Genomic DNA, 23,054 nt, shown 5'->3' on the forward strand with positions numbered 1-23,054 from the left:
GACTACATTACATTTCCTGGCATATTGAACTAATATAACTTTATCTTGTAAATATAAGGCTGGACTACAGAACTCTGCTTAGTCTGTTACTTTCTTGAAACTGTTAAAATGTGTCAGAACATAGATCCTGCACTACGAATGAATGAATGAGAGGTTTTAGAGCACTTTATTATGTTCTTTTCTGTAGACTTCGACAGACCTTTATCACATGTCAGAGCTTTGCGGCCCGGAAGTTCTTAATCATTCCTCGGTCTCTTTCGCTCCGATTGAACGTGACGTAGTGTTAGTTTATTAGCATAGCCATTTGAAGAGGAATAACCAGTTATTGTCTGGTGCAACTTGCAACACTTTGGAGCCTGAAATATGTTCTCAGATAAACTCCCAAGTGAAAGTTTTAGGAAAGATCTTCCACCGTGTATGGACTAACCATCTTGCCCACATGGTATGCAATGTTAACAGAACCTAAATTGTCAGATATTATGTTATGTTCACTGGCTCAACTGAATGATGTTTGCCTTGTCATTTTCATATTTATTACTTACTTTGTGTGTTTCTCCACACTCGAAAATATTCTATATCTTATATTAGGCCTACTGTTTAATAGTCTGCATTATTCTGTTCTGACAGTAAGCATTAGTTTTACGAATCGACACAGTGACAAGCGTAAATTAAGCGGCTCCACCCTCTGCCTCCTGAATAGGCAAGTTAAGTTCGGCAGTACACTTTGTACCGTATGTGTTCAAAGTCTAACTACCTCTTCCCCTGACGTGTATATTGATTAATACTCAGGACCGCTGTGTTAGTGTTTATCATGTAGTCAACACAGCACCAAGTCACTGCAAGATCTAGCGTCACCTTACTAGGATCCCGTCTTTACTGGATCACAGAATCTCACTAAACCTTTGTGAATCACGTCGACCTATTTTTGATTTCGCAGTTTTCAATTGTGAACTCGTTACTAATAGTCTGTTTTGTGTACTATTTGTGATAATCCAGTGAGCATGGGCAAGTGGCATCCCCTCAGCAACCTACGGAGCTACCTGGAACATCATCCCCCTGTAGTTATATTTTTCCTGTGTATGCTCATGCTGTCTTTGACCTTCATTGGGGTTGGCTTCTATACTCAGACCCACGTTGTGAGGAACCCAGACGTGACTCCTGTGAGTGATCCCTACATATCCATTACAGACTGTCTTCTGAAATACTGTATATTGTCACATTTCACTACAATGTAAACAACTTGTTTGCTAGTTCAGTTTCAATAGATGAAATATAACCTGAATTTCTCATCCTATGACCTCGAAATGGTATCTGGTTTTGTTTGCTTTTGTTTTTAGATAAACATATAGATCACAGAACATAGCACATAGAAACATGCTGTTCTACATATGCAGACTAAGTGGCACCTAATCATCTAAGTTACACACATACAGAAACACAGAAAAGCCATGTTCCTGCTAACATTTGTCAATGATTCATATAAGGTAATTAATAATACAAGGCACTTGATTATTATATTCTTAAGTCATTAACAGTGTTTGGAAATTATCTCCATCAACCATCTTTTCACCTGTTTCACTCTCATCACTAGACATAAGGGTTGTTTGTAGTCTACCAAACAAATCCTGTTTGTACACTGAAGCAGGCCATTTCTAGACTACAGCTGTCCTAAATTATTCGTAATTTTCCGCAAACATAATGAACACATATGCCACTGCACACACAGACTGTAGCCATTATCATCATACCAAGTGCAAATAACAACTGAGCTGTGGACACAAAACTGTTTAGTTGTTTTATTTACACATCTTTCAAATTGAGAATCTATAGGTGAAACACAAGCGATGTGTTAATGCCTTAAAAGATGTGTTGGAAGGGATACAGTTGGAACTAAAAATAAATGGGGAAACAACTGATAGACAGCCCGTGATTGTGTAATCATAAGGGTCCTTAAAGGGAAGGGAAAATGTAGAAGTGTTAAAAGGCAAAAGTTGCAAAGATAGTTTACAAAGTTAGCAAGAGAAGTCGCACAGATTTATGGGTAATGGCATTGGCATCGAGGCAACATCGATGCAGCCTTCAAAAACAACCATTACGGGGGAAGTTTGAAGTCATCTTACTAGACAGGAAAAGACAGAACAATCGTTTCGAACGGCCCTTGATGTTTCGCTGTCCTGTTAGACACCCTGCTGAGACAGCATTTCAGCCCGTTTCGAACGCACTCTAGGGTTTAATTTGTGTTTAGTTTGATGTTAGTGACCTGTGGTTTGTGCATATCCACTCCAGATACATGAGAAAACACGTCTTGTATGTCTCATAATCCAGATATGGACCGATTGTGCTCTCTATCTGTGGCGTCTTAAGAAGTATCTAGTCAAAATATCTCCGGATACACACCCTTTTCCCAGTGTGATCAATGCTTAGCTGCACCTTGGGGTACAGAAATGATCTTTCTCTGTGTGTACTGATTCTGATTCTGTTGCAGGACTGGAACCAGTTTCTGGGGTCCATAGCCAGTCTGCAGTTCTGTCTGCCTCTAAATGGAAGTGTTGACGGGGAGCCTGCCTCTCTGCCGAGGGAGAAGGGTAATGGACAGCCAGAAAACTCTGTGGGCATTGTCCAGCGGTCTCTGTTGGTGCCATTGGCGTTCAAAGGGAACACAGCAGGAGAAACACCTAGCATCCTCAGTACAGCATTGCTGGGGAGCCAAGTGGGCTTCCAAGGTAAGGTGTAAAGTTAGTTGGGGTGCGGGAGGGGGGGTGATGGTCGTAAAGATGACAAAAGTTTCAAATGACTTGACAAATGCTATGGGATATCTCTCTTGGGCATGTCTCCTCTTCTTCCGTGCCAAATGTCTTCCAACATTATTTTGTAAAGGGCACAACGAATATGTGAAATATTTGTGTTCAATTTCAGGAGCAGCTGGGAAAGAAGCATTCAACATGAGCCTGATCTTCTATCCTCCGACACAAGCCACTGTGCCCAAATTTAGCCTGGACAGTTCCTCTGTGGCACCACGTACCTGCCTTCAACTCAGGGCTCCGAAATCCATGCTGCCTCAAACCCCGTAACTGTCTACACATTACCAGTATTCAAACCAATACCTTAGTATAGTAAGAACATTGATGGAGTAGCTACAGGTAGCTTACGGCTTTCCACTCTGAAAGGCTAATTACTAGGAGAGTATGTACTAGGGCTGAACGATTAATTGCATTTGCGATTTAATCGCGATATGATAGAACGCGATTTTCTAACCGCAACGTTCACGATTAAAAACGTGATCTTAAAAAAAAAAAAAAAAATTTAATTTTTTTTTTTTTTTTTAAGATGGTAAATTTTGCCCAGTGTTTAAAAAGTGCATGCCTTGTGTTTATTCTTACAATGACTTTGTTAAAATTACTTAAATGCACAGTGGCAAAGCCACCGATTTGTTGTTTATGTTGTTGTCTGTAATAAGCAGTTAAATAAAAATTTTAATCGTGGGAAATAACATTTTACACTAAATGTATCTAATATTGTGTTGGTCATCATTCATTACGATTTGTTGGGAAAAAAATTAGGATAAAACAAAAAAATCGCATATTAAATCGCAATCGCAATATTTGGGGGAAAAATCGCAATTAGATTATTTCCCCAAATCGTTCAGCCCTAGTATGTACTACCTATAGAGGGCTGACTGAAGCAAGTTAAGGTCTGACACACTGCGCTTGTTTTCTCAGGAGTCCACCTGATTGTCCACTCAAACTGGATATGGGTCGTGACCATTCGAACATCAGGGTTTTTACAGAACAGAGTGACTCATCTTTGTTCCACTGCCTCAAACTGGACTTTACCCCTGATGATAGTTTGACTGCCTTTCTCTCTCAGGTTCATATCTCATCTTATCCTGATATGCTGTTTTTCTTTAAGATATGAAAATGTTCTCTTTATTAGATTTTTTTTTAAATGTATTACTCTTACATTGCAAAACCTACAGCAATGGAGAAAACTTTGATGTGTAATATGTGTTTGATTTTGCATTTAAGCATTAATATGAATGAGGCCCCTACTCATTTTGAATCCCTGCTGCCTGGTGGGGTGATTGGTTAGAAATAAGAAGGTGGGGCTTAGGTTAAAGTTTGCTTCATGGCACATTGCTCCACCAATGTACATTTTCAACAGTTGCTCACCAGCACAATAAGGGCCAGTCTGAGATGACTTTCTTTTGCAGGAGGACAAAAACCTGGTAGGGCTACATTTGCTGTGGGCCAGTGCTACTCTGTTGGCCATGTGCGGACTACTCTGCTTCAGTGCCAGTCTGGCCTGCTGTAGGTCACGGCGCTATCATGGAAATGATCTTGGTCTACACAAGGTAATGTAGAGTAGTTTATAAATATGTAAATATTGCTGCATACATTCAATCCTATTAAAGTCTGATTTAAATTAAAATGATATACATGACTTATAATTATTAATAATAATAATAATAATAATAATTTATAGTGCACTCTACATTCAGCTGAATCTTAGAGTGCCAATAATTGAGAGCTGTGGAATGACATACAAAATATTGTCTATGATTATGAATATGAGGAAATGTGTACCTTTTCTGTGCAAGTGACTCTTATGAAAGCCCATGCATGAATATGATGTGTTCACAGGATATGTAATATGGGTTTTAATTCCCAGGAGCCACTACTGGAGTCCTGACTCCACTTATGGTTACAGAATTTGGATACATCATCCAAGATATGGAGTTCATTCCTGAAAAAGAGAACAATGAGGAAGATGGATGATGAAACTGAAAACGGAAAATTCCACCTAGGGAAATTCCAAATGTCTGTTTACCATTCCATGGCATTTCGCCAACATCAGCCTAAGGGGCAACACAAGTTGGGACCATCTGGACCACATATAGCAGAATTGAGAGGTCCAGCAATGATACCATTTGGGTGTTCTGGCCTGTTTCTGGTTGTCATGTACTGCAGAAAGAGAAATCTAGTGTCGGAACTAGTATCTTCACACACCATACTGATTTCAGTTTAAAATAAAAAAGACTACCTGTGAAATAAGCCTTACCTGACAGGAAACATAAAAAATGCACATAAATGTGTGTGTGTTGAAATGTAATGGACCATTTGTGATTACTGTTATCATGTTTTCTGTTTAAAACTTGGTATGTGGTGTTATGTAGTTTTGTTAATCGTTTGTTGTTTGAATTCTAATTGTTTGGACAGTAATTCTGAGCTTTTGTTTTTGTTTGTTTAAACTAATTTAAAATAGATATTATCTAAAAGGGGATCTTAATCAGGTCAAAAACACAGTGTGGAGCTCTGCTGGACCTGCCAAAGCAGGGAAGACCACACTATAATGCTGTAGCTTATCCCTATGCTCGCAGCCTTTTCTCATGGGAACCATTGTGCTTCTGATTGAGTGTCTGATGACGTGGGGCGGGGTTAGATAAGGCCTTGAGGCTCCAAGCCAAGAGTAGGAGTAAGTGGAAACAATACCACAGTACATCTTGAACGGAATGTTGGAAAACAACTTTTGTATGAAACTTGAAATTTCGACTTACTTAGACTCTGGTGGTTTTGAGAGAGTTTGGTACGTAATACATGGCATTGTGTTATGAATTCCACATGGTATGTGGTTTTGCATTTCATTTTGTTCTTTCACGTGGTAAAAAATAATAGGCAAACACTGGGTTTGAGAAGCCAGTGTATAATACGGAACACAACTGCTAGTGCCATAATATTCTATATTCAGAGTTCTTATCTAAGGTACTGCAGGTATGTCGATCTGTGTCCTTAACTTTTGTAAATTGTGGATTTCCAAGGACTGCAATGGTGTGCATTAGTAAAAAATAAATAAATAAAAACTGAATAACCAAAGACATTTATCCCTAATGCCTATCTGATACACTACTATAGTAGTATCAGATGTCCTCAATGCAAGACTTGTATGTTGAATTACCTGAATTGAATAAAAACATATCGCAATAACAATGTAGGATTTTTTCTGCACTACAATTTGACATACATTGAAAAAAAAAACACAGCTTTGTGAAGCATGATTTATCTGCACAACAATATGACATAATTGAACTGAAAAACAAAATTCCAGCATTGAAAATTACATACAAAAATATTCACCTTCTAAAATAAATGTACAAATTATTGTTTGGTTGTTTGGTTCAGCAGGTAATATTCAACCCACTATCTTTCAGCTTCACAAATTCAGTCTTAACATCCACCATCAGGGTATCACAGGAAGAGTAACTGATTTTTGATAGACCTACACTTTTAACTGTAGGGGGTGTGTAGGATGACCGAGTGGGTGTGGAAAAACAGCACCGGTCAGGATGCCAAATGAGGGTTTAGCTTTTATTGACAGCTCTGCCAGGAGAGGAAAAGAAAAGAAAAACTCAGCAGCAACCATAACCCCTCTACAATACATTATCATAGTCATAGTTATTATACACCAATAAATGTAGTCCTTACAAAAATATATATTAAAGCCATTATGCGGGGGAAAAAATCGTTTTTGCTACTGAGCTCCCCCTTAAGGTTGCGGAGTGTAGTTCACTTTTACACCACTGCCGTAAATAGAAATTGCACTTTGAGGCCCCTTAATCGCTTAACTCGCTGCTCTATGAACACTGGGCCTCCTTCTCGAACGCAGTTAAGAACAAGTTAGGAAGACATTTCTTCTGAACTCCACTCACGAGGTTTTCGGGACAAATCTGGCATTCATGAAAGTGTTCTCATCTGGGATTCGTTCCTAACTTAGACCAGAATTTAAGAACGCTAAATAGCAGTCCTAAATCGGCCAGATTTTTCTTAAGGGCTGAATTTGTGAGAAATCGTGATTGCGTTCACATCAATTCTACAGACATCAACGGATTTAAATAATTATAATAATAATAAATACGAGAATATTTCTATCATTTACAAATACGTTTCACATTTATAGTCATGATTGTACGAGGCATCGCAATGTCCTAAAATAAATAAAAGCACTACACGAACGCTGCAAATGTAAGTGAATAAATAAATAAGCACTAAACTCAATCCCGTGGATATATAAATAATGGAATAGAATGGACACTTCTACATTCTGCAACAGTACCTTCACCTCTGCACCGGTGAAGTTAGGTCTGCGTTTACTCGACCGTTGATCGCTTTCCGCTTTGACATGATTTTGATCAGTCTGAAGTTGCTTTCGCATTGCCTGTGGAGTCTGTGGATTGTGCACACGTTTCTTCAGTTGCATGCCCTTATAAGGAGCTGGCGGGGCGTGTATGTATACAAATCCAGGTGTACGAGAACACGCGTTCAATTTAAGAATCCTCATTCGCGGGAGCACAGCTGAGAACACTTCGGCTGTGTAATGACCCATTTCCAGGCGTTCATGAATCCGGCGGAGATTTTTTCTTACGTTGGTATTTCGAAGTTCGGAAGAAGATATTTAAGAAGACACGTAAGAAAATTTTCGAGAATGAGGCCCAATAACAATAAAGACTTGTTCTATTCTATTGGGTTGACCCCATGAACTTTACGTAAACTGCGATCTGGAAGGCACCATCTGCCAAACCATGGTGGATACTGGGTCCACCATCACCCTTGTCTTCCCCGGGGCTTTGCCAAGGACGGATAGCTCAAGACTGCAGGGCTGGGTGGCCAGTCCACCAAGCTCCTCATCTCCACTGTCACTGGGGAGAAAGCACAGATGAGCAGTAAGAAGTTGCTGCAGGTGACCGTCTGGGGTCAAGCAGTCCACCATCTGTTTTGGCTGGCCAGTATTCAGGATCCATGCACCTGGACTAGACTTCCTGGCCAAGTGGTGAGCTGCAGTGAATGTGTCTGCAGCTAAGATAATTCTGGGCACTAAAGCCGTGGCTCACCAGTCCAGAGTCCCTGCACCATCACCACCCACAGAGACCCAACCTTTTCCCACCTTCTCCCGAGACCCCCATACGCCCTTCAATGTGGATCGTCTTAAACAATGGCTTTTTTTTAGCACCCTCCCATAGAGGACAGTTTTATATAGACCTGTTTAGATGGTGGACTCCATTACCTGCACTCCCATTCCTGCCACTGAACTTTTTCGAGGTCATGGCTGGACTGGACTGGACTGAACTGGTCTCCCTCTCCAGTTCATGTCTTTCTCTGATGCTAAGTGTTGGGGGACAGCCCTTCTGGGTGGTGTGGTGCAACTTCCATTTCTTCTTATGGATCCAGTGGTGCCGAATATACATTTTGGGCACTTTGTTGGGTTGACTCAATGTGTTACTTGGAAGAAAAACAAGTTTGTTTCAAGTCTGCACCAAGCTGTCTGAATCTACTGCCATGCTACGTACGCACCTGCTTGACAAAAGATTTGTAATGTTAAAACATGTAACTGTTGCAGGGCTTTGGAGGTAAGACCAGAGGCTGCTCTGTTTGAATGGAATCATATGGGAAAAGTGGCTCAGTATCCTGAACAAGTTCCTATTTTGTGAAAACAATCGGTTATTTTTGCATTGAATTTTGAATGCTGGAATTTTGTTTTACATTGAAATATACAACCACAATGAATTTCAGTGCAGAAACATTCGAGCAATGTCATAGCTAGGTTTGTGTCCTATCTGTGTCAGTTTTTTATAATTAAATTCAATTAACATACCCTGATAGCGAAAGGGCACCATGTCAACTGACAGACGGCTGAAAAACAACCCACCATTAGGCTTCCTGCTGTGCTATAAATTACATTTGATGGATGTCTTATATACGTTTGATGAGAGCGTTGCAGGTGAAAGAGAAGCTTGAGACAAAAAACACACAAACAAGTGAAATTTCCTCCAGGGGGGTGTAAATGTTTGTAAATTAAAGATGTGTTTCCGAACTTAAAATAGCGTCTGCGCACAAAGAACTCGCAGAACTTTTCTTGACATAGTGAAGTAGTTTGCAGTAGTTGAACCGACAAAAGACCCATGATTCATTAGACATTGGTGTTTGTAATGACACTTTGGGGAAACAATTTCCCGTTTTTGAACTGCCACGACAACTGTCGAATCAAAATCAAATATGTGAACTCGTTCCAGTCTTATTGGATAATTTAGTGAATGGAGGCGGGTTTTAGGTTTTTCGTTCTCGTGTGTTTTGCGCAGGAGCCTGGAAGAAATGAACTGCATTGGAGAATTTTCGCGGCCTTAGGAGGTACATTTGTGTCCATAAGACAGCGCTTTTAAAAGCCTCCGTGCGTTTTCAGACAGAAAACACTCTGAAAGTCCAACGGACGACGCAAATTGGTATCACAGTTTGTTCGTTTGACTGACATTTCTTTACATAGGTGTTTTATGATAATAGCTGGCTAGCATGTTAGCTAGATAGCTAGCGAATTTAGCTAGCTAGCGTTAATGTAATGTGTGATATGGACTGGTCATACTAGCAAACGTGAGTTAGATAGATAACCATTCGCCTAACGGATTCTTAACATTTATAATACACTTGTTTGTATTGCTGATCTGTCATACTTGACAGTGAGTATGATGCTGTCTAACTTTAACAACACGCAAAGCAAGGAAAATGATGAAAGCTGTATTCTGTTGTCTGGTGTTGAGTGTTGAGGACTTCCCACGCTAAAGTTCTGGCCTTCGTGGTTACAAAACTCTAGGCCAGAGATACCTGGGATCTGGATTCATCACACACCGTAACATATGAGTGGTGGCATGACAGAGTAATTGAAAAAGTGAAATAGTAAGTAACCTATAGGGTCACTTTCGTGGCGTGTGTTACGCTAGGTAGGTCAGTTGGGACACAACATTCGCAGACTTGGTCAGGGTCTCAGCACGAATATTTTCTCAGCAACGCTAAGGGGACAAAACCTAATAGAATTGAAATGTAGTAGTACAGGTCTTGATGTTTCTATTTTGCTGTTAGTGTTCCAGCATACGTCCACAACGTTTGTATAGGATTTCCCGGTGTTGGGGTTCGCAAGGGCATGGTGGTACCCACCCTCTGGTCAGTCTGTCAACCTTCAGAGTGATGTTGCTCAAGTTAAGCACTTTTTAATTTATACCTTCAAGAGCAAGCTTATTGTATCGGTGCTGATCCAAAGTCTGCTGAAGGACAGTTGAGGAATGGGTTGTAACTTTCCAGAAGTGGACAGGTAATTTGGTGGATTTGGGGGGAAACAACAGTTTTAAGATAATACCTTTATGATTTGGTAGGATAACATCAGTAGGAGCTTTATGGTCCAACATTTTTTAGAGCCTTAATCTTTTTCAGTTGTATTTTACGTGCCCTGGAATGTATGGGGGCCTGTTGTGCTGTCTGAAAGCTCCATCTCCCTGTATAAGGCATTTGGACCTAATAAAACTGTTGTTCCATCTCAGGAGCTCAGAGGTTTCACCTTAAGGAATTTTCTCACCTGAACCTGACTGATATTTGGAGTTTTAAAATCCAATCCAGTGTGCAACTCCGCTGCTAGAGCAAGGTGCGTACAGCACAAGTCATTCATTTGATTCCCAGAGTGCACATAATGATGCAAATACATAGTTAGTAGTTAAAAATACACAGTCTTTAAGTCATTTTAGATGTGAATGTTGCGTGCATTACTTGATTATTGTTGATGTAATAGCAATTGTGTCTTTTCAGTCACACAATTGGAGCCTTCTGATCATGCTCATGTAAAGTAGCTCAGCTGTAACACAAATGTGTTAAGCTAAAATCATAACGAAGAGGGTAGTGTCTCTTTATCTGTTTTCATTGACAGTAAGTGAAATCTGAGGTTTTGGTCCAAGCCCATTTTGGGAAGAGAAGAGCTGTGGAAATTGGGGTGCTTGATGACTGTAACACTAAGCTGTGTAAACCATAGGAAGAAATATATTAATTATGGCACACCTCAAAAAATGTACCTATATAATTCAGTCAGGTCAGGGTAAATTGTTTTGGGACTGCGAACAATGTGTGGTTAGCAGTCCCAAAATCGCTGCAGGAAATAGCAATGATTGTAAACTAGAATACGACTGATTGAGCAAATAACTTTCAGGTGGCATTTTAGTGAATTTACTAGAGACAGTGATGGCATTAGCGTTAAGCACCAAATTCAGTTTAATGCAATTCTGTGTTGACACTGTAAACATTGGGTTAGGCAGTTATGTTTTTATATCAGCACATGCTTGGTGATTCAGGAATTATTTGCTTATAGATTTACTTATATGCTAACGAAGGAATGTTCGGCGAGCTACTCTGAATGGCTTTTAGCAAGTTTTTGAAACTTCATTTAAATGGGCTTAAAGGGAAACTTTGTGGTTTTCCAACCTGGACACTGTTTTAAAATCGTTTTGGGTCCAAACTTGTACTAAGGACAATTTGTGATCGAAATCGGTTCAGTATTGATATAGTATGCTAAAACAGGCAACCGCAAAACGGCTATATGATGGAATCCTATGAGGCAAGACAGCACGCCAAAGTAAACCGCTTGTTTTTGCCACTGACAGCCTTGTAAATGTAATAAATAAGGGGAAATAATTGTCTGACAACATGGAAATTATCTCTACAGAGATGCACCTGTGTCTGTGTACCTCAGTAACTGTAAGGAAACTGTAGAAAATGAGTTTGAGATTTGTGAAAGTATGACATGGATTTCTTTACAAAAATATTCACACAAACACAGTGAACAGATAGTGAAAGATGGCGGAGAGGATGCTCTTGTGCCTGGTCGATCAGTTGTAGAAAGTTTGGCTTTTCACCTGTATGCCTGCTTACTTATTATGTAATAACATCGAGAAAGGACGCAGACTTTTAGCAAGCATCAAGGATCAAGCAAAGCTTCTACATTTGTAATTACGATGTTATTAAGACATAATTTCATAGTTTTCTCATGCACATACATATTGTATCATTTGTTTGTTTACATTTGATCTTTGCTAGACAAAGACGGGTATAGCATAAACAACCAATGCATGAAATACTTAACATACCTAATGAAGATATCTTTTCTGATTTTTCATTTGTAGGTAACTCATGACCCTCCTAATGAGACTCTGACTGATAGTTTGCCTCTCAGAGCGAGAGAAGTCAAGGTCAACAATCAAAGTGTGATTGAGACGACAAACCATCCAAAACAATGGCGTATTCCATTTACGGCAGTCTTAATCGTGCCCAACTCACCTTTGAGTACCTGCACACCAACTCGTAAGTTTCGGACTTTCCTTTGACATTCTGCTGAAACGTCAGTATAACTTGTGACGAAACTGATCTACTTATTCATTTGCCCTAGTTCGTTGTCACAGTTAAGTGTGTACATGCTAGTTCCGAGCGATGTACTCGCTGTTTGAGTTTTTATCTCCAGTTTTGCTTTAAACTTCAACTCTACCAAGGCATGAATTTAAATTCATGATGGCTGAAATCACTTTGCTACACATGTTCTAAATAATGACAGTCGAACAAACCAGGGTCTGTTGGAGGCTTTGAAGTATGTCATACAAGGTCCATTCTGGCACGCATTGACATCATGTTACAAATAGTCTGCCAGAAGTGAACTGTGGATTGAAGTACACTGTGTGTTTCGTAGCAGCTGGTGTGCACACCCCAAAGAGACACAGATAAAGAGTCAATTGAACACCTTTGTTTATCTCCGTGTCTTTGTTTTTGTCCTGTAGAACAACTCATGAGTTTCTCTTTGGGGCTTTGGCTGAGCTTGTTGACAACTCAAGGTACAGTATTCAACCGGGTGAACTTCACTCATCACACGGGGCAATGAATGTGGATGCTGTCTGGTTTTCTCTTTGAATAACATGTCATCTGTGGGCTTGTCATGATGCTGCCATTCATTTGTTAGTCTCTAATTTAACTCTTGAATTCTTCTATGTTCCCAACGTACAGGGATGCCAATGCAACACGAATTGATATATATTCAGGTAAAACAAACACGTGATTCCTTAGAGTAAAGAGTCTTTGTTTGGGTTGTGTAGACGTTATGTGCATAGGCACTTGCATACATATCTGCAAAAACAGGATCTATTTGTTTCGCTACCTGCTTAAATATTTGGTGTTGAAGTATTTGTGTGTGTTTGTACCTGCCAGTGCATTGTGTGTGAGGTGACAAATGATCCCTTCACTCACCCATTCTGTCCTTCCTTTCCTTCCCCTCAGAAAAGAGGCCTGAGTTGAGAGGAGGCTTTATGCTCTGCTTCTTAGACGATGGAACAGGAATGGACCCAGGTATTTATTTATTATTTTTTATTTTATTTTTTTATTTAGTCATTTAGCAGACGCTTTTATCCAAAGCGACTTACATATGTGCGACTTACAATGTATACACATTTTACATTTTACATTTACACTGATAATATAACAAAATGAAATAAAAAGAAAGAAAGAGTGCAGAAGTGTAACTGCTGTAATTGCAAGTTACGCACTAGTCGAAGTGCCAGTTAGGACGGGAAGTGCTCTCTGAAGAGTTGGGTCTTCAAAAGCTTCTTAAAGGTAGAGAGGGACGCCCCTGCTCTGGTAGTGCTGGGCAGCTCATTCCACCAACGTGGAACTACAAATGAGAATAGTCTGGACTGCCGTGCTTGCACAGACGGCAGTGCCAAACGACGCTCACTAGAAGAGCGCAGCATCCTGGGTGTAACATTTGCCCTTACAAGAGCATTTAGGTAGGTGGGAGCAAAACCATCAAGCACTTTGTAGGCAAGCATAAGTGACTTGAACTTAATGCAAGCAGCTACAGGCAGCCAGTGGAGGTCAATTAGGGGTTCAGTGTCTTGCTCAAGGACACTTCGACAGGGAATCGAACTAGCAACCTTCTGATTACTAAACGACTTCTCTACCACTGTACCACCGTCTTCTGGTCCATCCCAACACATAAGTAGCTATTTCCTAGTGCCTCATAAAACGGCCTGCATACATGGCACCTGGTTTTGTGAGCTTTTGAGATGCTGCCTCGATGTTACGAGTGTTTGCCCTTGTAAATGGAAAGTTCTTTTAAGCAAGATTGTTTGCATTGTCATCTGAAGGAGAGGACAACAGCAGTGTGATCACTTTTTCCTTGTCTTGCATGTTGCAGGCGAGGCCACACATGTCATTCAATTTGGGAAATCCAGCAAGAGGTTCCCGGAGTCCACGCACATAGGCCAATACGGAAATGGCCTGAAATCGTAAGAAAACAGGGTTTTATTTTAAGAAATGCAATTGGTTTTTTCTGTGTTGTCGCATGTATCTAAGTTTGCTCTTATATATGCCTGCACCTGATTATATAACCTTATGCTTGAAGGGGTTCCATGCGCATGGGAAAAGACTTCATTCTTTTCACCAAGAAGGAGGACAAACTCACCTGCCTCTTTCTGTCCCGAACCTTTCATGAGGAGGAGGGCTTAGACGAGGTAAGGACTAGCATTTCTGATGTTCTTCACATACCCAAGTTACACGTAGTGCTATATGAAGCTAAGCAAAGAGATTCGTGCCTCGTGCTCTCTATGCACACTGAGTATACATTTCTTCCTGGACTAATAGTGCTGAAATGATGTTTTGGATGGGTCTGTTCATTGGTATCTACAGAATTTTCAAATTCATGAGATCTCTAACCTCTCCACAGTGGATGTTTATTGCCTTTACCTTTCATTTGGTATCTTTAGTTTGATCCAGTTTGATACACAAATTCAAAGACCATTTTAATCATTCATTTGTTGCCATGAGAGAACTGTGCCATCTGTGCCCTGGAGAGAACGGAGAAGAGAATAGTTGTAGTATAAATGCAGTGTCCTCAGGAAGTGCTTTAGTGTTATGGCTTTATCCTCATATGATACAGCACTTCTTCTATAGGCTATGTTTAAGCACTTTTCAGAGCTGAAGTTGGCAATAGTTACTAAGAGTGCCTCTAACATATAAGGTTGCTTAAAAATCAGATTGTATTGAAACAAACCGAGACCTCAGGGAAGCACCTGTGATGTGCATTTGCCCACACTCAGAATTTGACAAGGGGTCTTAAAGAGACTAAACTGACCTAGTCAAAGAACTCCTTAAAAGAGAAACAAACCCGAGAAACGCTTCAGTGAGCAGCTGTCTCAGCCAGCTCTGAGTATAAAAGGCTCATGTTGGCCTCCTGAAAGAAACCTTTGGTCAAATGACGTGATTACATTAGATGTGGAAGATCTGGAACAGTAACATTCTGCGATGATGAAATATTGATTGTCCTCTTCAGGTTATTGTTCCTCTGCCAAGTTGGAACGCCAAGACGAGGCAGCCGTTTACCGTAGACCCAGAGAAGTTTGCAATCGAAACAGAACTGATCTACAAATACTCGCCGTTTAAAACAGAAGAGCAACTCTTCAATCAGTTCAAAAAAATCGAGGGGAACAGTGGTAAGTCACAGGAGGCATTCCTATGAATGTGTGTGTACCTCTATTGTAATGCCTGCCGTATTGTAATACTTCATGTATCTAAAGTTAAACAAACTCAATTAAACCAATCATGGTGCTTTCTCCTCATAGGTACATTGGTTGTGATTTATAACCTCAAGTTGATGGACAGCAGTGAGACAGAGCTGGATGTCCAGACAGACCATCAGGATATACTGATGGCCGGCGTCCCTGCAGAGGGAGTGTGAGTATGGTGTCCTTTACTCTGCTGTCGTTTTATGAATATAGCAGCGACTTCCACTTCTGCACCGCTGTGGTTTACGCTTCAGCAGACAAGTACAGATACAGGGCATAGAGGTGACGTTCGTCCCCATATATCAACTGTTTGAATTACCACTTAATAATTCTTTCCACTCCTGCCATTGTGTTATATTCACATCTAATAAATATTCATTAGAACCATATGGAACTTGATATGTTCCTCTTAATCATGTCTTCTCCTATCTGTGGTAGTCCGACACATAGATTAGCTGTGGTGGAACTGTGTAATCGCCTCATTCATGCCATGTTGTTTATGTTTTTGTTTATGTTTTTGTTTATGTGTTCCCCCAGGAAGCCCGAGCGCAGGTCTTTCCGGGCATACGCTGCAGTCCTGTACATCGACCCCAGGATGAGGATCTTCATCCAGGGACACAAAGTCAGAACTAAGAGGCTGTCCTGCTGCCTCTACAACCCTAGGTACATGCACACACATACTCTCATACTACTATGCATATGCCAACATATTTATTGATGCCTTGATCAGACGCCTCGGTCACACATAATGTTTTTTTCTGTGTGTTTTAATTGGGGCTGTAGAGTGTACAAATATACATCAACACGTTTCAAGACCCGTGCAGAGCAGGAGGTCAAGAAGGCTGATCATCTCGCGAAAATTGGTAGGTCCTTTCCGTCTGTTTACCTTCCTGTAGATTTTTAAAAGACAAGAAAGATAGGCCCTGTGAGATCATGGATTCCCAAGGGCACCATCCACCACTTTAACAATCAATGACATCACACTTCCCTCGGTCGGTAAACCTTAAATTATTCTTTTTTTTTTACTTAAATCCATTAGCAGGCTTCATGCATTTTTGGAAAACATGGTCATATCTTTTCCAAGATTTCTTATCTCATCCATTATTGCCATTCAGAAATACTTATGCGTCTATTAGCAGATAAACTTTGAACACTTATTATTTTATTGTTTTAGTGCCTACAGTCTTTACAGCATGTTGTCACACTTTTCAGTTTTTCTCACAGTGACAATCTCACAAAACCTCATAATGGTGAAACTGTTGTACCAAATGAGTGTTCTTGGGCACATATTTGGTATTCATTGTATTGTCATGTAGTATTTCTGTGCAAAATGATTATGCATTAGAGAGTGTGCACTTGTGACAAGGGCTCCGTAAGAGCGGGTAAATAGTGCTCAGTTTAGGGTGACCTTGATTAAAGGGCGACAGTGGTACAGTGGTAGAGAAGTCGTTTAGTAATCAGAAGATCATTGGGGCGACAGTGGTACAGTGGTAGATAAGTCGTTTAGTAATCAGAAGGTTGCTAGTTCGATTCCCTGTCGAAGCGTCCTTGAGCAAGACACTGAACCCCTAATTGCTCCTGATGTGCAGTGTGCCATCAGTGTAAATGTAAAAATGTAAAATGTGTATACATTGTAAGTCGCACATATGTAAGTCGCTTTGGATAAAAGCGTCTGCTAAATGACTAAATGTAAATGTAAAGGTCAACAATACATTGATTCAGGGGGGTGGGGGGGTCACAATGGGACCATTTCAGTTTTGAGATGGTGCCCCTGGTTTTAATGTAGATTATGATGTCTTAAATATATAGCCCTGACTTACAAGCACAAAGTCACTGAGAAACCGCACATCCTGTGTAAATGGTATTGAGGCTCTATAAGTGCCGTTTGGGCATGGCTCTAAAAATAGAACCGCACAGGAAGTGTTACCACATAACATTTCACCAATCACTTTGAATGGTGGTTTTCTGGTTAATAATACTTTATAGTAAGACAACAGTAATTGTAATATGTACGAATATCTGCTTCAAGCAAGTTTTAACTGAGCATTCATGAGACCATTGGTAGCAAACCACATTACAAATAACCTCATGCTTTGTAGGATGACTGTATTAGCAGTCTTTGATTGTTAAAGACAAGGTCTGGATTAGCCACATTTGACCCAAACTATGCAAGGTATGGATGGTAGCACGTAAATGTGTTCAATACAGCTCTTATGTTTAATGTCCTCCCTCTCTCTCTCTCTCTCTCTCTCTCTCTCTCTCTCTCTCTCCCCCAGCTGAGGAGAAGGCCAGGGAGGCAGAAAGTAAAGCCCGGGCCATGGAGACCAAGCTGGGAAACGACCTGTCCAGAGAAGCCAGAGTAATAACTCGCTCCACACCCTCCTAGTCTGTGCGCTTAGAGAATAGCAAGGGACAATGGCACTGTTGTGATTCATTGACGTATTCTTGTTTTATTTCCTGTAGGCAACGTTACGCAAAGCCCAAGACACAGCTGCAGGCGTTCGTGCAGAGGCCAACACAAAGCGAGCCATCCACGCATCCAAACAGAGGTACGTCTATTCACCCGGGAATGTGTTCCATCAGTACAATATTTAGTTTTACTCTACTTTTCACATGAGAGAGATACTAGAAAAAGGAAGCGGTATTGTTTGTGATGACACTGTACATAAACCCTCTGTCACCAGCATAATATAATGTAGTTATGGCCATATACTTTCATTGTTTTTTATGACTGATATATCACCATATCAATGATGGATGGTTCAAGTAATCAGTTGCCAAATAAAAATAGGGAAAGGTTGTATCTGTCAAGAACAACAACAACCACCACCATCTTGAGAGAATAATTCCATTGGTTCATGTTTTCGCAAGCTAATAAAAGCAAATGTAATCTCATCTAAAACCATATCTACAGAGAAAGGTAGAGCAGCACAAGCCCTCCAAAGATCAGCTGAAAAAAAACAGGCTGAGCAATATCTGCAATAAGTGATCATATTTCAATTCCTTGTCCTAGTGTCTGATGCCTAGGTAACAGCATTTGAATATGACAGGAACTTTGCCTTGCACTCATTGTCTCTAACAGGCTATCATTGAGGCAGCACATAGGTTTCCATTACATTCCATTCTGACTCATATAGTTACAAGCTATCTATCCGTGAGCTCCCACAGACTCTCTGTAAATTATATATCATAACTGAACCCAAAGGGTTTGGCATCACATTCCATTCCTCATTTGGCGTTGTGATTCATGTATGGATGAAACTGCATTTTTCACTGCAAATCATATATCCATGTCATATTTGAATCTTAGTTACTCACTATTCAAGGAATTTAGCGAAAGACAAGCAAAGACTTTCACCAAATGCATTTTTTTATCAACTTTTTGTGCCTATTAAACCTTTAGTTGATCCTCAATACATATCCGTCCACTCTGTGTATCCATGCAGCTGACTTCTCTTTTGATGTGTGTGTGTGTGTTCTTCCAAGAGCCCTGAAGGAGCCCAAAGAGCTGAACTTCATCTTCGGGGTGAACATAGAGAGACGAGACCAGGACGGCATGTTTGTGTACAACTGCAGTCGCCTCATCAAAATGTACGAAAAGGCCGGACCACAGCTTGAAGGAGGCATGTGAGTATGGGCTGTACACTCAACATTTTGAAATAAAACCATACTCTAAGAATGCTATCAGAATAATGCTATTAACATGCCCTGGCACCAAACGTTTTGTCAGGTCGGTTCGATTTTTCTGTCTCTCACTAGAATCTATTGAATTGAAAAAAAGTCGCCGGCGTGTCCATGGTTGTCTTACTTCAGCGATATTTATCCCAGGGTGTCACTTATTTACGCAAATATTTTTGTGATGAACTCAATGCTTTTTGGGCTGTTCCAGGGCATGTGGTGGTGTAGTTGGTGTTGTGGATGTGCCCTATCTCGTTTTGGAGCCAACCCACAACAAGCAAGATTTCGCAGACGCAAAGGAGTACAGGCAGCTCTTGAGAGCCATGGGAGAACATCTCGCTCAGTACTGGAAGGACATTTCTATAGGTAAGACTCATCTTCTTTTTAACAGCATGTTACAGATGGAATGAATGAATGAATGAAATGAATTATTCAATTGGTGATCCGCAATGTTAACAACTACATTTGTCTTTTCATGATGAGAAAGAACTTCATCAGACCTCATCAGTCAGTCAATGCACTAAACCAAAATGTCTACCACATAGACATATAAGTGCAAAATAGTACTGCTAACGCAGGATTGGAACTGGCGCCTTTGTGGTGGAGCTGTCCAACTTTGTATCTGACGAGAGGTTGCGTTCAAGCAATCAGCAGATCTGTAATGATCTTCAGCACTAAGCCCACAGCCTGCGACTGAACCACAGCTCACACCTCTGTAATGGGACTGTTGATTTTAAATGTATCGCTTTTGGTCCTGGACAGCTCAGAAGGGCATTGTGAAGTTCTGGGATGAGTTTGGCTACCTCTCGGCTAACTGGAACGCGCTCCCGTCCACCGACATGCGCTACAGAAGACGCAGAGCCATGGAGATTCCAGTCACCATCCAGTGCGGTGAGCCGACAGACGCACACTCAAAACCGTGCTCTTATGGTGTATGCAGTCATGCAGCAAAAGCTTACCCAGAATGCTCTGTGCTGCAGATAAGTGTCTGAAGTGGCGGATGCTGCCGTTCCAGATGGACGCCGTGGATAAGCGTTACCCAGACAGTTGGGTGTGCCTCATGAACCCTGATGGCACGCAAGACAGGTAACCACACAACTGGCAGAGAGAACACCACAGGACTTTGGGCCAATAACAGCAGCACTTAGTGTGAACATAATATGGAAGGGAAAAAACGAGAGACTATGAATAATATAGTGTTATTACTTCATTAGATGCACTCATGAGTGAGAGTTGGCCACCCTACAGTGTTGGCAAGCGCCATCATTATAAATGTGAGGTGGTGTGTCCATAAGCCAAAGAATGAACTACATTTGTATTCTGCACTGCACGTATGTACGTGTGTTTTTGCTGTCTCTTCCTCAGGTGCGATGCTCTTGAGCAGAAGCAAAATATGCCGGTCGGTATCCTGAGGAAGGACGTGAAGAGTGCTGAGGAGAAACAGAAAGAGCTGTCTGAAAAGATTCGTCAGCAGCAGGAGAAACTGGAGTCTTTACAGGTCTGGTGTTTCTCTGTCTGGATCAGTGGGACTGTTGGCAGGCTTCCCATGGTCTTGGAAATCCTGGAAAACTTTTTTAAATCCTGTTTTCTAGGACCAGAAAAGTCATGAAATTCAGCAAATTCATTGAAAGTTTTGTAAAAGTCATGAAATTAGATTTTGTTTTATGAAGGTATAATGAAATGACGTATGTTATTGTACGCTTCCATGGATAATGTTTTGTGGTGCAAAATGCAGCGTGATGACAGTTTCTACCCCAATAGTCTAAAAGGTTGTTTCATTTTCGTTCAGTAATTAGGGCCACTCCATGCTGTAAACAGTTTTATGTAGTTGTAGGTTGTCAAAGGTCATGGAGATTTTATCACAGGTCTTTGAAAAGTTTTGGAATGTTGTCAATGAAAATGGGCGGGAACTATAACCAGTGCTGATTGTGATTGAGAATGTGAGGGATTTCTGTAGTTGCATGAAGTCATGGAATGAATGCTGATAAAAGTCAATAATTGTGCCTAGTGGTGTGGTGCAAATGTGCATGTGAAATGGGTCAGTGCCTTGGGTAGATTGAACGGTCAGACTGAAATTGACTTGAAAACAAAGATGGCTGTCTGATGTTTGGCTTCTCTTTCCTCTCCTCTTCAGAAAACCTCCACTGTAAAGTCTGCAGCCGATGTGAGACAGCTCCCTCTACAGGTCAGCATGAAGTCTGCAGAAGAGCGCAATGCACAGGTACCCTATATGCGCTCACACACACACACACACACACACACACACACACACACACACACACACACACACTCTCTCTCTCTTACACTCATTGAGTGACTGACCCTTAATTAGGAAACAACGCCACTTCAGGGATTTAAAGCCGCAGTCTTCAGCTAACCTGAAGTTGTTTTAATAAAGTTATAGCTCAACTGCCCGTTGGCAGATCTGAGTAACATTCTTCGGTATTTCCCCAAGAAAGAATTCTCCTTCTTTTATAACTCTGTTGAAAGGTGCCCTTTCTCGGGAGTGCATAGACATTTAAATGCTCTCTATCTTGTGTCCGTTTCCAGGCGACTCGTTCATCTCAGCGCACTGCCTCTGCCCGCCCTCGCTCGCCGCCACTTCCCACCGTGGTCCAAAAAGCTGCAGCAGCCAAGCCGTCCCCAGCACATCGGCCCGCACGGGTACCCGCCCCGCCTCCAGCGAGAACCAAGCCATCTCCGCCGCCGCCACCGTCACCAGCCAAATCATCCCCAAGGGCTGCTGCTAGGCCTTCACCCAAACCCGTGGCCCCGACCCCCAGCCCATCCTCCAGAGCCCCGACCCCCAGCCCGTCCTCCAGAGCAGCCTCTCGGAGGACCACACGGGTAGCTGCGGTAAGGGAACACACCGACCTCTGTGCATTAATGCTGGCCAGGCTTTTTCTGCAAGTACACTATACCCATGTCCTTATAGGTGGTCTTACCACTCGGCAGCCATCTTGGGTAACGCCCCCGAGCAGCAAATTCAGGCATCCACTGTCAGGCTCTTCTTCAAATTGAAATACCAACCTCACACAGGCACCAGAGTAATGTAGGTACGATAGATACCATTCTCACTTGGACGGCACCAATTCATGTAAGGTACCTTATTTCCTGAAGGGGCACCAAATATATGTGGGTACAATTCTGTATAAATATTAATACTCACCTCACCAAGGCCACCAAGGTAATATCGGTACTATCCTGACAACAGCGCCAATAAAATGTTGGTGATCTCACCCGATCGGATAGGCATCATCTTATCAACACAACAGCAGATCAATTAAGTTGAACACATAGAGCACATGGTAGAACACACAAAATAAAGATCAGTCACAAATCAGTCTAATAAGTATATAAACGAATATACTAACCACTAACAACATATACTAATCAGTTTGGAACTCTGATAAGTAATTAAATTCATAACTACAACCACAATTGACCCTATCAATAGCTATTAAAGGCTTGGGAGTTCTGAATAGAAGAGGTTGGCAGCGTTCACTCTTGTGCAACATTAAATACACCAACATATACAGTCAAAAGCATTTATTCATAGAATTATCAGAAGTACACACACAGTATGTAATCTAACTAGATGTACCAAACTAACAAGCTTAAGGGGGATGTGTGTGTGTGTGTGCTCAAGTGTCTGCTGTCGGGTGCGCGCCAGAAAGAATGTATGTGTTCCTTTGTTCATCTCCGTAGTTCCGCGTGAATGTGTGTGCACAAAGCAGCCTATGTGAGGCGCGAAGTTTGAGATTTCTCTCCGTGTGTGTGTGTGTGGCCATGTTTAAGGCCAACATATGTGGAATCTGTATGATTACGGTGAAGTTTGAGATTTTCTCTCCGTGTGTGTGGCCATGTTTAAGGCTAACATATGTGGAATCTGTATGATTACGGTGCTAAGTTTAGCAGAGGAAATGGTTAGTAATGCATACAAGACCCTATGTCTATGGTCTATGGGAGTATAACT

The 23,054-nt window shown here is 41.2% G+C and overlaps 2 protein-coding genes across 7 annotated transcripts; both read left to right on the forward strand.

The window, feature by feature from the left end:
* Nucleotides 1-241: 241 nt before the first annotated feature.
* Nucleotides 242-5,981, forward strand: zgc:158398 (uncharacterized protein LOC568894 homolog). 2 transcript variants are annotated; one of them, XM_042706856.1, is made up of 7 exons: nt 242-442; nt 997-1,160; nt 2,486-2,723; nt 2,917-3,067; nt 3,720-3,867; nt 4,211-4,351; nt 4,641-5,981. In XM_042706856.1, the coding sequence occupies exons 2-7, from the start codon at nt 1,002-1,004 to the stop codon at nt 4,647-4,649; spliced, it is 846 nt and encodes a 281-aa protein (XP_042562790.1). In that variant the 5' UTR covers nt 242-442; nt 997-1,001; the 3' UTR covers nt 4,650-5,981. The 2 variants fall into 2 exon arrangements, with proteins under 2 accessions (XP_042562790.1, XP_042562789.1); XM_042706855.1 differs by having other exon boundaries at nt 4,669-5,981.
* Nucleotides 5,982-9,070: 3,089 nt separating this feature from the next.
* Nucleotides 9,071-22,716, forward strand: morc2 (MORC family CW-type zinc finger 2). 5 transcript variants are annotated; one of them, XM_042706857.1, is made up of 21 exons: nt 9,122-9,268; nt 9,634-10,455; nt 11,981-12,158; nt 12,626-12,679; nt 12,849-12,883; nt 13,119-13,187; nt 14,035-14,125; nt 14,242-14,350; nt 15,169-15,328; nt 15,458-15,569; nt 15,938-16,063; nt 16,184-16,263; nt 17,677-17,759; nt 17,864-17,949; nt 18,887-19,027; nt 19,290-19,444; nt 19,841-19,969; nt 20,059-20,164; nt 20,444-20,576; nt 21,213-21,299; nt 21,629-22,716. In XM_042706857.1, exons 3-21 carry the CDS (start codon nt 12,091-12,093, stop codon nt 22,097-22,099), a joined length of 2,295 nt encoding a protein of 764 aa, XP_042562791.1. In that variant the 5' UTR covers nt 9,122-9,268; nt 9,634-10,455; nt 11,981-12,090; the 3' UTR covers nt 22,100-22,716. The 5 variants fall into 5 exon arrangements, with proteins under 5 accessions (XP_042562793.1, XP_042562791.1, XP_042562794.1 ...); XM_042706858.1 differs by lacking the exon at nt 9,122-9,268 and having other exon boundaries at nt 9,280-10,128; nt 10,355-10,455; XM_042706859.1 differs by lacking the exon at nt 9,634-10,455 and having other exon boundaries at nt 9,071-9,176.
* Nucleotides 22,717-23,054: the final 338 nt, after the last annotated feature.

This window comes from Clupea harengus, unplaced genomic scaffold (assembly GCF_900700415.2).
Source record: "Clupea harengus unplaced genomic scaffold, Ch_v2.0.2, whole genome shotgun sequence".
NCBI classification, from domain to species: domain Eukaryota; kingdom Metazoa; phylum Chordata; class Actinopteri; order Clupeiformes; family Clupeidae; genus Clupea; species Clupea harengus.